The 14,074-nt window shown below is 38.3% G+C and overlaps 1 protein-coding gene across 1 annotated transcript; it reads left to right on the forward strand.

Annotated features, from left to right (window-relative positions):
* Nucleotides 1-696: 696 nt before the first annotated feature.
* On the forward strand, nucleotides 697-4,237 carry LOC121413631. Its single transcript, XM_041606538.1, has 2 exons — nucleotides 697-895; nucleotides 1,097-4,237. Exons 1-2 carry the CDS (start codon nucleotides 782-784, stop codon nucleotides 3,503-3,505), a joined length of 2,523 nt encoding a protein of 840 aa, XP_041462472.1. The 5' UTR covers nucleotides 697-781; the 3' UTR covers nucleotides 3,506-4,237.
* The last annotated feature ends 9,837 nt before the right edge of the window (nucleotides 4,238-14,074 follow it).

Here is a 14,074-nt window from a genome sequence, read left to right on the forward strand (position 1 = left end):
CAACCGCAGAAATTATATTTTTATAAATATATTCCGATTTAATGTTTTACAGCGGAATATGATAAATAGAGTTAAACAAAACTGGGGAGATCAGCAGATCCTAAGATAAATTGTACACCATTGCTTATTGATGAAGTAATCTTTTTTCCCTGATAATTTGAATCAAAAGCAACAGCATTTCTGCTTCTTTGGATCATCTTATCTATATAAGAGAAGTTGGTTGTGGTTAAGGTTAAATTTCCTTTTCATGTGACGTTCAACTCACCTGGACTTCGGCCAGTATTCTCATTAATTAAGTTGTTGAGCCAGTTTAAAACCACCAAGGCTTCCCGTGAGCATCCTGCCTCACCAGAAATGTGACAGTTACACCAACGAAACCGACTAGAAGTCGACAAATGGTATGTCATTGAAACTAAGTCAATAGTTGTAATCGTTCTGGAGTCAGCTTCGTTGGCCTGACTGCGACTAAAGAGAGAGGGAACATGTGCGTAACACTGGAAGCAACAGTACATCAGACTACATGGACTACATGGACTAGCGTCTGTCATTAAAGACTATATTTCGCACCCTCCCGTGAGTCAGACCAAAACGTGCCAATGAACTTCAATTCCGCTCTCAGTAAAACTTTACCCACATATAAAAAAAAAATCTGCGTAAGATACATTTGTTATGAAAGTAAATCAGAATGGGCCGGACAGTCAATGCTATAAAGCTTACCCAGACATGACCTTGTTGCCAATGGAGAAATGTTTGGAAATTTTCACATGAAGATAGGCAAACCATGTCGGTTGTCGAAACTACAAGGTTCATCAGGTTTCGAGACTCTAATAATGCATGGAGATACAACTTCTTTTTAACTTTTTCAAAGTCGTTATCAAAGTTCGAGTGCATAATGGTTCGTAACAATCGAAAGTTTATATCCTACAATGTACCTCTCTTTTACCTCTCTTTCCTTTATTCTTTCTTTTACCCTTTTGTCCATCAATTGATATTTAAAATCCATCTATTTCTTCCTACAGATTCAAATGAAAGTATACAGTTTTCTTCTTCGTTAATTAATAATGAAATATTTCCTTTTTCTATTTTCTTTCGTCAGATTCCAGTCATGATGCCCGAAATTCAGATGTCTTTGATTTCCCTTCTCTTCATTTCCGTCTGGGTATGCACTGTATCTTCAATAACAATCTTAGAGGGTCCAACCAACACTGCAAGTGACCTAGGTACATATGCTAGACTAACATGTCGAGTAGCAGATCAAGGAAGCGAGCCCGTCCGATGGTTTCGGATTGACAACAAAAGCATCATCAGTACCGACAGCAAGATCATCAAGCGTGCCCTTCGGAGAAGACTGAGGATCGAAGGCAACACGTTATTAGGAGAGTACCATCTTGTCTTTCGACAGGTGACTCGCAGCGATAACGGTACATATGCCTGTGGTGTGTATTCAACTGAAACCAGGCAAACGATAATGTCTCCTCCGGTGTCTTTGATAGTCGTTGAGCAACCAACGTGTAGCCTATCGTCCTCAGAGTCACTTGCACCAGGAGTGACTGTCACCCTTTCCTGTGCTTCCCATAATCCGGGCCTTGATGTGAGCTTGTCGTGGCACAGACCTGCAGAACCTGAACAAGTAATCTTCGGGTCTACAAACGTCAATCAAACAGGCAATACTCGATACAGTCAACTTAACATCACACTTAGACCAACTGACTTCGGAGAAAGTTATATGTGCAAAGAGGCATCATTGATAGAACCTACCTTCAGCAAGGCGTGTACCATTACCCCTCTCGAGACAAATGTTCCTGTGATTCTTTTTCCAAAGCAGATGCAAGCAGTGCAGGGTCAGGATGTTTCATTCAGATGCATCATAGCTAGTAAGAACCCTCTTACCTACGAATGGTATATCAATGGATTGAGAGATTATAATGCCAGAAAGGACAAGTATCTCTTCTCTCCCGTCACTTTGGATCACAACAACACCAGAGTGGAATGTAGAACCCGTGATGATATCGCACAAATGACCGGAAACGCCAGTTCAATTCTGTACGTCTACCCTAAGAATATTCCATCTGTGACCACAGAAGCGGTTGTTGAAAGATCGCAAGATTCATCCAGTGTGACACTGGATACCCACTTTATTGGCGTTCCACAAGGCAAGACGACGCAATCTACCGCAGATAAAGTGACAAGCGATTCACAAGCAGCCACATCGCCTGAAATACAAGATACTGTAAAACCTGTGACGAAGGAACCCTCGGTGAATACAACTGTCAATAATGCAATTCTAAGATCTCCAATACCCCCATCCAATGTTGCTCGTGATGACCTTCCATCTGGCCTTGGAAGCACTAGTGAGAACAAGTGGTCAAATATGATGGTTCCCGTAATAGCCATTGGATCGGTCATCGCAGTCCTCCTTGTGTGCGTCATCGTTGTTCTCTTGCTCTTTCTTGTTCGTCAAAATCGTGTCGCCCATGGCAGTACGGCCGACAAAGACGACTCTCGTAAAAGTGACATTCACATGGATGAACTTCGACATCCTGATGTGTCACCTGCCAACAGAACGTTAAATAGCGAGAGTACCGAGATGGAATGCGATGATGCAGAGTGTTTAGGACCAAAGTATTTTACATTGGAACCGGGGAAACGAAAAGTACGTCGTCTTGAACGCACATGTAGTCACATGATCATGAACGACTCTGCGTCAGAGTACAACGTTCTGCGCAGGGATGCAAGCCTGAGGACACCAGCAGGAGTTCAAATGAATGACTATGTGCGGCCGGATTCGCAAATCTCCACAGGTGATGGAGACATGAGTACAGTCGCAGCTTATGCCATAACAGATGTAACCCTAGGAGGCGGAACGTCATCTTTGCGAAGGAGCAAGAGCTGCTTAAGACCGTTACCCGCTGCGCCTATCGAGGCAATTATGAACAGAAGTCATTACAACATTCCCAGAGACGCGTTCGCGAAGGGGTCAAGCGCAACTGAAAGTAGTGGGGACAGTGTGACAATGTCAGTTGTACGACGTGTCATGTCGGATACGATACCTGGTGCGTACAGGAGATCTCAAGTAGCTACAGCCTTCTCACCCGCAGGTGATGAATACGCCGAGATTGATACTCCACCAAGAGCTTCTTCACCCATTAACTTCTTCACCCATTCTCGCCCGAACTCACCGGACACCTTGCAGGAGAATGGCCTCCAATCTGTCAAAGACTTTGCCCTGTCTCTAGCCAGTAGTTACGAGAGTGGTTACGATGCCGCAAGCAGTGATGATGTCATGGATTGCGACATGTCATCACCGTACGCGACCATAGACGTCCTTGAGCAGAAGGATCAGTCAACGTTACCAGAGCAAACTATCGCGGAATCAAATTTGGGCAAGGAAGCTGAACCTAAAAAGATGCCAGTTTATGCCAAAATTAAGAGAACACGCGGGACGCAGGTGGAAGATAAAAATATTGATGATGACAATGATTTGTTAAGTGAGGTCGTTTGCTGAAACTATATATATATATAGCGCTTACGCAAAGTATAATAAAACGTAATTACATACTTCGAGATTGAATTACAGACGATGATCGGTACAAGATGATGGTGAAGTTCGTCAACGAATATCCAATAGCGGCCTGCTTTTGGATGGATTCGGAATCCATGAACCGTCTGGTAAAGACGTATCGGAAAAGACTAGCAGTTAACACGGTACTTTGTGTAATGATTGTATATTTTGAGTTTTTTACGTGTTTGTTAGATCAACTTTTGTGAGTATCAATCAATAATAAGATACGAAGTTGGAGTCCTTATCGAATATCTTCCATCATTCCTCTTATGTATGGCATGGCCGTAGTAATTGATAACGGATAGGGGTCGCTTCGTTACGGCAACTTTCTGTAAAGATGATACTATTTAACGTGTACGATGTTGCTAGGGCTATTCAGACTTTGTAAAATCAATTCGAAATTGTTATTTGGTAAATATTAATACTTTACGAAAAGAGAGCAACCGAAAGATCAAAGCGATCAAATAATTGTTGAGACGTCCTGTAGCGTAAAAGAAATAAGTTTTCTTTCACAAATCGTGTGCAAATTCGTCCTGCATGTTGGGATATTAAACTATTTGATTCTGTGAATCTATTTATGGGCTTTCACTTATCTCTATCAATTAGAACTCTATATTAATTTGTTAGACATAGTTTTAATCTTTGTGTCCTCGGTGGTGTATCATAATGAGATCACGTACATCAAACATCTGTTCAGTTGGATATTGCATTACATAATACTTAAAAAAAATCATTTATAATAACTGGTTGAGGGGCTTGAGACCCTATGTTTTGCTGCATTTATAAATGACAGTGGCATTGTTGCATGCATTGTGTTAGTATGGACCTGGTTTGATTTTTTCATTCAAAATTATGAGTTTCGGATTATCAGTGTTTTTTTTATTAGATATTGATAATTATGAGACAAAGATGTGCATAAATCATGGCAGAGTCTTTGACGCGATCGCATTAAAATTTCGTTTCGCATTTCTCACTCTATCTTCTTAGTTGGTTGTAGGTCAAGTTACGCATATCTAACATGTATAAAGAGTTTGGGAAATTTTGCGTTGGACAGCAACTCTTGTGATTCATTCGGTAATGCACAGTGAAATCTTTTGAGACTTGATTATTCGGCTATATCTTCCAAAATTGGCAATAGAAGGACGCGTTGTCCTGGTGTGAAACGTAAATGACGCATCCTATGTTCTTATCACCTACCATGATGAAAATAGAAATAAGGAGTTTTTATATGATAAGCATCGGTCATGTCGGTTAGTCTAGACTTTGTATTACGCAAATCTTTCAAAGAATGATGCACATACTAAGATTAATTGTCTGGTGTCACGTAACGTCGGTAGGCACGAGCAGTATGGCATATCGTTTTGTGATGACAGGGAGGACCGTTGGGAGTGGGGGGAATGGGGGTGGGTAGACATATTCATAGAGTGGTTAAGGAGAAATTATGAAAATTGAGGTAACTCTTCCTGCGGCTACCTATGAAATCGCGTTTCTAGTTGTCGGGAGGGGTCCGATCACCCCCATCTCTCCCCTCTCTATCTACCCCCCCCCCCCTCTCTCTCTAGGCTTTTGATGTTCGGCGCAGGAGGGGGTGCAGACAGTTCTCCCTTATACTGCATTAGTAAGCCTTGAATATTTTTCAATTTCGATTTTGGTCAATACCTTCCACAATTTAGATTATTTTCTTTCGATTCGGGGCAAAAAAAACAACAACAGCCATGGATGTATTTTAGATTATTACAGGGTAAACTCCATTGTCCAATTCTTCGTTATTTTTAGAGCAAGAATTAAGGGGCATCAAAGCTTAGTTTTGTCACTCCCCTTGTCGAAGCGTCTCCTGGGTATAAATGTTTACTTCATGAAATCACATGATCGGGAGACGCCCCCTCCCCCTTCCACGACATTTTAAAACAGTTAATGTCCCTGAACACAACACTAGGCCTAGAGATTGTCTGTTGAATCATCGCCAAAGGTAAACGGATGTCGGTATTTTCGTGTTTCCTTCAGGGCGATGAACAATCAATATATTCTCATACTCGGCAGTCTTTTCTATCATAAAAATAATGATACACATCTTCGCAGGGAATATTACCATGATAATACTTAATGTTTTAAAAAGGATAGACAAATGTAAGAAAATTACGTCGCCCATACCGAAATTTTTTACTGTTACCCTGGCTTGTTTGACTGACCGGTGCTTTTTATTGTAATTTATCATCACACTCTCTAAATATCAGATTATTTGCAGTAATAATGGATGGGTACTTACCAGTTACCACCATTTTTCAGAAGTTTAAAATGCAATTACTTGGAGCAAGTCACCCGTCATATAAGAATACATTTTAAACTGGTACCCTGGCTTGCTTGGCCGGTGGTTTACACTCTAAAAAGGTTTACCTGATATATTGGGAAAAATGCAGTAATGATGGATGTGTATTTACCACTATTTTCAGAAGTTTAAGGTGCAATAACTCGGAGTAAGTCACCCGTCATATAAGAAATGTACGTTGAATACATTTTGCATTTTGTTTTCAGACAATATATCGTGTGTCGGATTACATACAACATGTACAATGACCTAAGATGCATTTTAAAATCTGAAGTTTTTTCCACGCATTAACATGTTCTGAATTATAAGCATTCAATGAGACGAAATGATATCGGAACTTTTTTAAATGATAGAATACTAATTTGCTCAGATTATCATTTTTTGCAATTGGTATTTTTAAGTGAATGGATTTTTATTTAATATGATCATCCCTATATGTCATGTCTATATTGAATTTCATTATCATTTTTATACTAAATAACTCAACGACATGTTTGATTGTATTATTTTTTCAATATGGTGCTCTATCCATTGAAAATGGGGATTTGTTGTTATTAAAATATGTTAATATTATGCGGAAGATGACTGATAATGGAGAGATAATATTCTTATTATATTGCTGAATAAATGAATAAAATGTTTTTATACGCGACTTAGTGAGTCTCGTTATTTTTTTTTTATAGTACATTGGTTCTTGTTTTATATTACTTTTTGCAGAAAACGTTCTAAATAGAAGACAGAGAATGTTTAGATTACGATAATCTGTTTTGTTTTCTCCCATAATTTGAAGCAATCTTAGTTAAAATTAGAATATTCATATTGGAATATTTTAATTCGAATTAGAATATTGAAATTTAAATTAGAATGTTCAAATACTATGTTGATTATTATCTTGACACATATGTCAAGAGGAAAATTTAGCCGAAATAATAAAGAGAAAATGAAGACAATTGAGATGTGAGTGTATGTGAGCTAGTAGGGCTAGAAAGGCACAGAGAGAGAGAGAAAGAAAAATGGAAAGAGAGGGAGGGAGAGAGAGAGATATGCAGAGAGGGGGGGGAGGAGAGATGGGTGAGTGCATGGGCATTGTGAAATTCGAATTGAGGAAATTAGAACTCTGTAATTAAATTTGATGTTATTTGATTGCCTTTATCATTTTATTATTGATGAACATGTGGAATAAAATGAATTCAAATGTTTTTTTTTCTAATTATCTAATCAGTGTTAAGAACGGTATCACAGAAATGAATATATCCATTGAAATTAATAAGATCCCAACGACTGGATCAAGGTTTAGTCCAATCATTTACATAGATAAATATATAATTGAAATAAGAATTAACAGATTAAAACGAAGAAATAGAAAGAATATGTTACAATATGGCTTCCTATGCACTGTAAAAAATATTGGGTAAAATTTTAACCAGCACGAGGGTAATTATGTGTGCGACCTATTTGGGGCAGTATTTAACCCAATGCCGGAAGCATATTGTCCAGTAAGGTTTAAAAAAATAAGCAGCAATTACGTAGAATGAGCAAAATTTTCACGCTGAATAAATAAAAAAAGCCCAATGTTGGTTGGACACATAATTACCCTCATCATGCTCATGGAAGAGTTTTACCCAATATTTTTTAGAGTATAGAGAATGTGCAATATGGCCCTTGCAACATATAATCTACTGTTCTCTTCGTAAAAAAAAACCCAACATGTTTTTCACCAAACATCAATGGTTGAATGTATAAAAAGGGAATTTTATAATGACAACTTGCAATGATTAGGACCAAAGACTGTAATAAACACAACTGTCATCGAACATGACACTTGTGAATTGGATGAAGTAAGAATATTATATTTCCCACTGTACAGTATATATCTTTTTTAACATGTGAAACCATCTCAAGACTGTATGATATATCAACCTTTGTCCATATTTTTTGGTCCTATTCTTGATACTTCCATATTTCATCGAAATGAGGGAATTGCCATGATGTATATACCTGTTCAACCATCGACCTATACTAAATGGTTCAACATGTTCAAGCCATCACGAGGGGCAAACATTTTATGAAGAGAAAAAGAAAATGTGAAAATTAATCAAATTATTAGTATCTTTTTAATTTGAATTATGTTATTGAGCAGGGTACATGGCGGAAAGATTGATAGAGGGAGCAGACGTTCTGAAAGGATTTTTTTTTTTGGGGGGGGGTAAGAGAAGTGAGCAATATAGGCTTTATACTCCGAAAGCAACACTAACCTCTTTGTTTGTTTGGCCAGTTTTCCCTCCCTCCCCTTTTTTCTTTTCATTTCACACTTTGAAATAATGTTTAAAATCAATATTAACGGTCTTCCTCCACCCTTTATTAAAACATTTTTGCGTAGGATGAGGATGTCGAAATATGACAGAATCATACATCAGCCTTTAATATTTAAAAAAACTTTTGGTTTTGGAAGTGTCAGAAATCATTCAATTTTAGGGTAACGTTTCACGCATCCAGCGAACAAATACTAATGTCAGAGCATTTAAGAATCAAGGGCCTATAGGTTATCAAATATCATAAATGAGAACGTTGCCATAGTTATGCTAGCTATCGTTTGAAAATTTGAATAAAAACACCTCCTCCGTAGTAAGTTCTGTCGCTTCGCTCACTAGTTTAATCACGTACTCGAACATTTCTCAAATTTTGCCCTCCATCCCCTAGCAACAACAACAACAAAACGGCCATGGACTTCTAGGTAATGGGGGGGGGGCTGGAGTGATGTCACCCTCCAAATGTTGGCTCATACCCGCTTGGGAACATTTTCAAAATTTGTGACAACGAATGCCATAGTCATTTAGGATCATCCACGATGTAACCGATAACCCCGTGTCCTCACGCTGTCACATTCTGTAAGGAAACCTACCTGTTTCCTCTTGCTCATTTGTGATTATTTTGGCGGGAAACCTTGTTACCGACAATCTCTCAGTTAATGTTTACCGTCTGTTGATCTAATTTTCGTGTATGTATATGTGGACAGAAACAAAGCTCCCAGTGTTCTGATCATGCTGATGGTGTGGTGTGGGAAAGAAATGAGCAGATGTTTTTGTCATGATGATGATGGTGGTGGTAGTTTGCATGGAGACAAGGAAAAAGTATACACATGACAACTAATGATGCATTTGATGTAGCCTTGAATTAGGACGTCCGCTACAGGATTTTGAATGGTAATGATTACATTTACAAGAAAGCGTGAGAGCAATGGCGTACATGGCACCCATGGCACATACCTCGTCTCTTTTGGCGATTTCACAATGATTACCACGTTTGGGTCTTTGGGACTACTTCCACGTCCAATACTGGGAGGGGGGGGGGGTGTAATTTTGTAGGTGTTTCATTCAGTCGGATGGAGGGGCGGGGTATGTTCTGTGTTCAATCCTGTCAGATAAAAGGGAGCGAGGGAAAGTGAGCGATAGAGACAAACTGAGGGGACCAGAAAAGAGGGGACAGAGAACGGGTTCATCGAATGTTCATTTCTCTAGAGACCCCTGTCGAGTCTATACAGCCAGAACCCTAGGGACGAACTTTTGTGCTGGGATGCTGAAGTAAATTTGACAAAAAAAGGTTTTCACTACAAAATAAAGATCGTTTGGGTCCCATGAACTATTACAAGCAAAAAAAGGTAGATTTTGGTCCCAAGAAATTTGAGAAGAAAAAAATAAATAGTTTTCAGGGTTTCAACACAAAAAGGTGGTAATTTCAACTACATTTTACATTTCTATAATTCGATACACCTACCAGAATTCCAGGGGTGCTGTCTATGGAAAATAATAATAACAGCACCTCCTGAGGAAATCTTGTGGGTGCTGAAGCATCCCTGCACCCCCGCTTCCCATGGCCTTGTATACAGCGTCATATCAACGTTGGTGGCAGAATTCCTTTTCTCTTTTTAGAAGAAATGAAGTTCAGAGGGAAGAAAAGATGGACAGGTCCCGTGCTAGGAACGAAATCTCGAGTGAGTGCCGAAACGAGAAAGAGAGAGAGAGGTGGAGGGGGGGTATTTGTTTTTGGAGATGAAAACCAAATAATTGAATTTAAACCTTTAACAATTATTTTCATCGTTCTTAGGTTTGTTTGTTTTGTTATTATCTGCTTTTTAAAATATTTTTTTAGAGAAAGGGCACGCAGAAATATAGGTCCAGTAATATGTTTTATAACCTCACAACCACCCCATGAAATATTATCATTAATGATTGTGGGTCCTCAATCAATTTGGAGGAGAAGAAAAAATAAAACAAACAAAAGAGAAATTATGAAAAGAAGAAAAGGGAGAATTAGAAGGGGGAAAAGAAAGCGAAAATTACGGAAGAAAAGAAGAGTCGAAAACTTCTCTGGGGGAGGGGGTGAATGAAAGAAAGAAAGAAAGAAATCATGGGCCGCAAAATCTCATCCTTAATTGCTGCTATTTATAGAAACAGTTCAGAGTCATTATACACTTCATACAATGCAATCAATGGCCACAAATGGTCAAACAGAAAGCAAGTTCCCTCTTTTAATTCTTCTATCACATCCCCCCCCCCCCTTTTTTTGTTAACCGCGGTAAACAATTAACCAAGGTTCTGCACAGAAGCAATTGTGTGTAGCACCAAAAATTACCAGTGCGGGACACGTTAGCGGCACAATAGTTTACTCGCGTTACATAGCAACTACGGAGCGGACAGGTAATTGGCTGTTATTTTTATAGTGTACCCTCCCTTTACTTATATCCATTAAAGTCAAGGAAATCCTGCAAAATGATATATCTAAAATATATATAATTTCTTTATATTACAAAATTAAATTTTATATAAATTCTAAGCCCTTTCTTTCGTAAATGTAATGTTTTAAGTGTAAATTATTGCTTTATTTTTTAACTTATTTCTGTCCGGTGAGGGAGGCGGAAAGATACGAGAGATCACAATACACAGACAGGGAATCGACCCTCTACCATGTACACTGCGGTGTGTAAGCAAGCGTGAAAAATCATTACCCCTACCCAGTCAAAAAGATCTTAGGCCACCCGTTGTGTACAACTACAAGTTGGAGAATATGTGTAGTTCATCCCTAAATTTCCGACAATTTTAATTTGGAGTTAGCAGGAATATACAGGAATTAGGAAGGAATCTTTGATTCTCATTCTCGTTATTTCTTCAAGATCGAGGAATAACGAAAACGTAGAAAATCGCTTCAAAGTTGAGAGTGGAGTGAAAGGATTTTCGGTCCGTGTGCCAAGATTGGACTCTTGGAGCTTGAGACGTCTTCTGAAATTTGTTACGATGTATTGAAACATGCACTTAGTTTTATGTTTCAAAGGATAAAAATGCTATGTATTATATTTGAAGAAATATAATTGTCAAGAATTAATGGTTTTCGCGAAAACAATGCCTGTAAAGGGGCACTATGGCCAGTCGAAAACCGCTCCTGTCAAATCGCATGAAGCCGTCAACGACATTTACCGCACCGCCGCGGCTGGCGGATACTTCCCCGGAGTTCTGGCGGTGAAAGAGGATGGCGTCCTGCAAACCAAGCCATTGCCGCTGAAGTCGCATCAAGGTCTTCAAATTCTTGCTCGATCAAGTACCCATTATAATTGTGCCTCGCCATCAAGAGAGGATGTTTTTCTTGATAACTATGCACGAAGGACAAAACAGCTGAATGAACAAGGTTATAATTCTGTAAATTATAAACCCTATCAACTTTTAGGAGGGCCGGTAGTATTGGACGAAAAACAGCTAATTCTCTCTGCGCTTGGTCAAAGTAAACATGACGTAAGTAGTCTATAGCCCTAAAGCTTAAGCTAATCCAATGTTCTGTTTATATAATTGATGCCTTTCAATTATTATTATTAACCATGTTTCTGCTTTTAATGTTTTTATTTGCATGTTAGATTATGCATTTTCATGGACCATAGCAGATTCTTTGGGGCCTTTAATTGTAAAATGAATGAAATTGTGTTGGCCTACATACACGTAAAACCCTCTCCGGATCGTTCAAGATAAAGTTTTGATATCAACAAAAAAGAATAATTTTCATATATTTTTTTAAGCAACTGCTTCAGTAATATAATTGACCTGACATGAGCTTCTATCGGCCCTATAGAGATTCAGGCTGAAACAAATCTTCAGAGAATGTGTAGCACACTTTTTGGCCTATTCTTTTGAAATTATATTAATGAAAAATTTTGCCTTTTTCTTTTAAGTCTGCTTCCTTCTATATTGAAGATTCCTGAAGGAATCTGTGTTGTACTTGCCACAAAGGAAAGACTTAAAGGCCCAAATTCACAATGGTGGTTTTGAAACCCACGGTTAAGTCCATGGTTTATGCAAATTTCCTGTATAAATTATGCTTAATTTAGCGCGTATCAGGTGCGTGCATAAAAATGTCCAATTCTAATGCGCGCTTTTGTTACAGTGCGCCAAATTGACGCCTGTTACCATGGTTAGATACGCTATTTTATGTTCTTTGTTGAAAATTAATGGCGACCATTCATATGTAACTATTACCGCCAACTCGTTAGGCCAACTACATGTATTATTTTCTTTTCTTTTTTCAACGCGTCTTTAAAAAAATCGTTCCTCTCCATTTTTTTTTTCTTTTTTTTAAAATTATTATTATTATAAAGACCATCGTATCTTACAGGTTACCGCATGATCCCGTCCTTTCTAACGACACCGTCCAGACATCGTCCTGTCTCTCCGGTGTAGACAGGGGGCTCCCTTTGGGATACTCTATAGTCTTGAAACTCGAAAAAGAAATAGAAAAATAAAATGTTATATAGAGTCTTTTCCCGTGAAATGATCTCGCATATACCAATCAAATACATGTATGTCTGTTTTGTTTTGTATAAAAAATGATAAAATTTTATATGGGGAGGTTCGGATGATTCGAAATTTATGGGGGCATCCAAAATGAGGGCTTTAATAAATGGAATGGTGCATTGTTAAATGAAGGTTGTAAGTTAGGTGAACATGGAATTAGTAAATAACCTACATATATATACACACATGCATATACATATTCATTTTCCTTTCCTTCCATTCCTTCCATTCTTCTTTTTTCTTTTCCCTTTTCCTCCTTCCTCTCCTTTCCCTTTCTTTTCCTTTTTTGTTAACTCTTTCTTTCCTTTGTCTTTTTTTTTCTCAAAATGGATAATAAGCTCTACTGAATATAAGGCATATAACCTAGAGAGAAGAGAGATATACATGTATCTAAAACTAAGCTGAACAAGGACCATCATCTTATATGGTCATCATACTCATATAAATGATATATAATTATATGCACACATATGTATCTACATGAACAAATATACTAATCAAATATATACATGTATATTTCTCTCTTTCCGTCACAGAAAAAAAAAATCCTGCTATCGAATTATTCTTTTTGGAAGCGTTTCGTTCTTTTAAACGAAACGGACCAGTGTATTTTGGACCAGGGTCCCAAGAATTCAGGAGCCTGGGAATTTCCTCGGGATCGGCGATGTCTGCCTCGACATGAAGCATAGATCTTTCAATTAAATACTTATGGCATTTCACAATATAGTGTTCAATTGTTTCTTTCTCCGGACATGAATTGCACTGTCCCGTTGGGTGTATTTTCATTCGTCAGAGATCTTCATTTAGTCCTATATGACCTTATCGGAGTTGACTGAATATCTTTTCTCTTGCTCGGTCTAATGAGCAAGTCGGTGTTTGTAAGACCGACTTTTGGATTACTTTATAGCGGGTGTAAGGGGAGTTTTGCCATCTAGACTGCCATTGATTAAAAGAAATTATCTTTGAAATGTTATTCACTTCGGACGTACATAAGTAATTTGTTATTTCAATGGGTTTATTGAGAGCTGCTTTGGCATGAAAATTGGCACATTCATTATGAATGAGTCCTCTGTTTTTATTCATGAGTCCACTCTTCAAACAGTGGACTCATGAATAAAATAGCGTATCTAACCATGGTAACAGGCGTCAATTTGGCGCACTGTGACAAATGCGCGCATCAGCATTGCCCATGTTTTATACACGCGCCCGATAGGCGGTAAATGAAGCGTAATTTATACAGGAAATCTGCATAAACCATGGACTCAATCGTGGGTTTTCAAAACTACCTTTGTGAATTCGGGCCAATAGGCCTACATGTATGTGCCAGTTGTAATATGAGGTGCCCAGATAAGT

Source organism: Lytechinus variegatus, chromosome 4, assembly GCF_018143015.1.
Source record: "Lytechinus variegatus isolate NC3 chromosome 4, Lvar_3.0, whole genome shotgun sequence".
NCBI lineage: Eukaryota > Metazoa > Echinodermata > Echinoidea > Temnopleuroida > Toxopneustidae > Lytechinus > Lytechinus variegatus.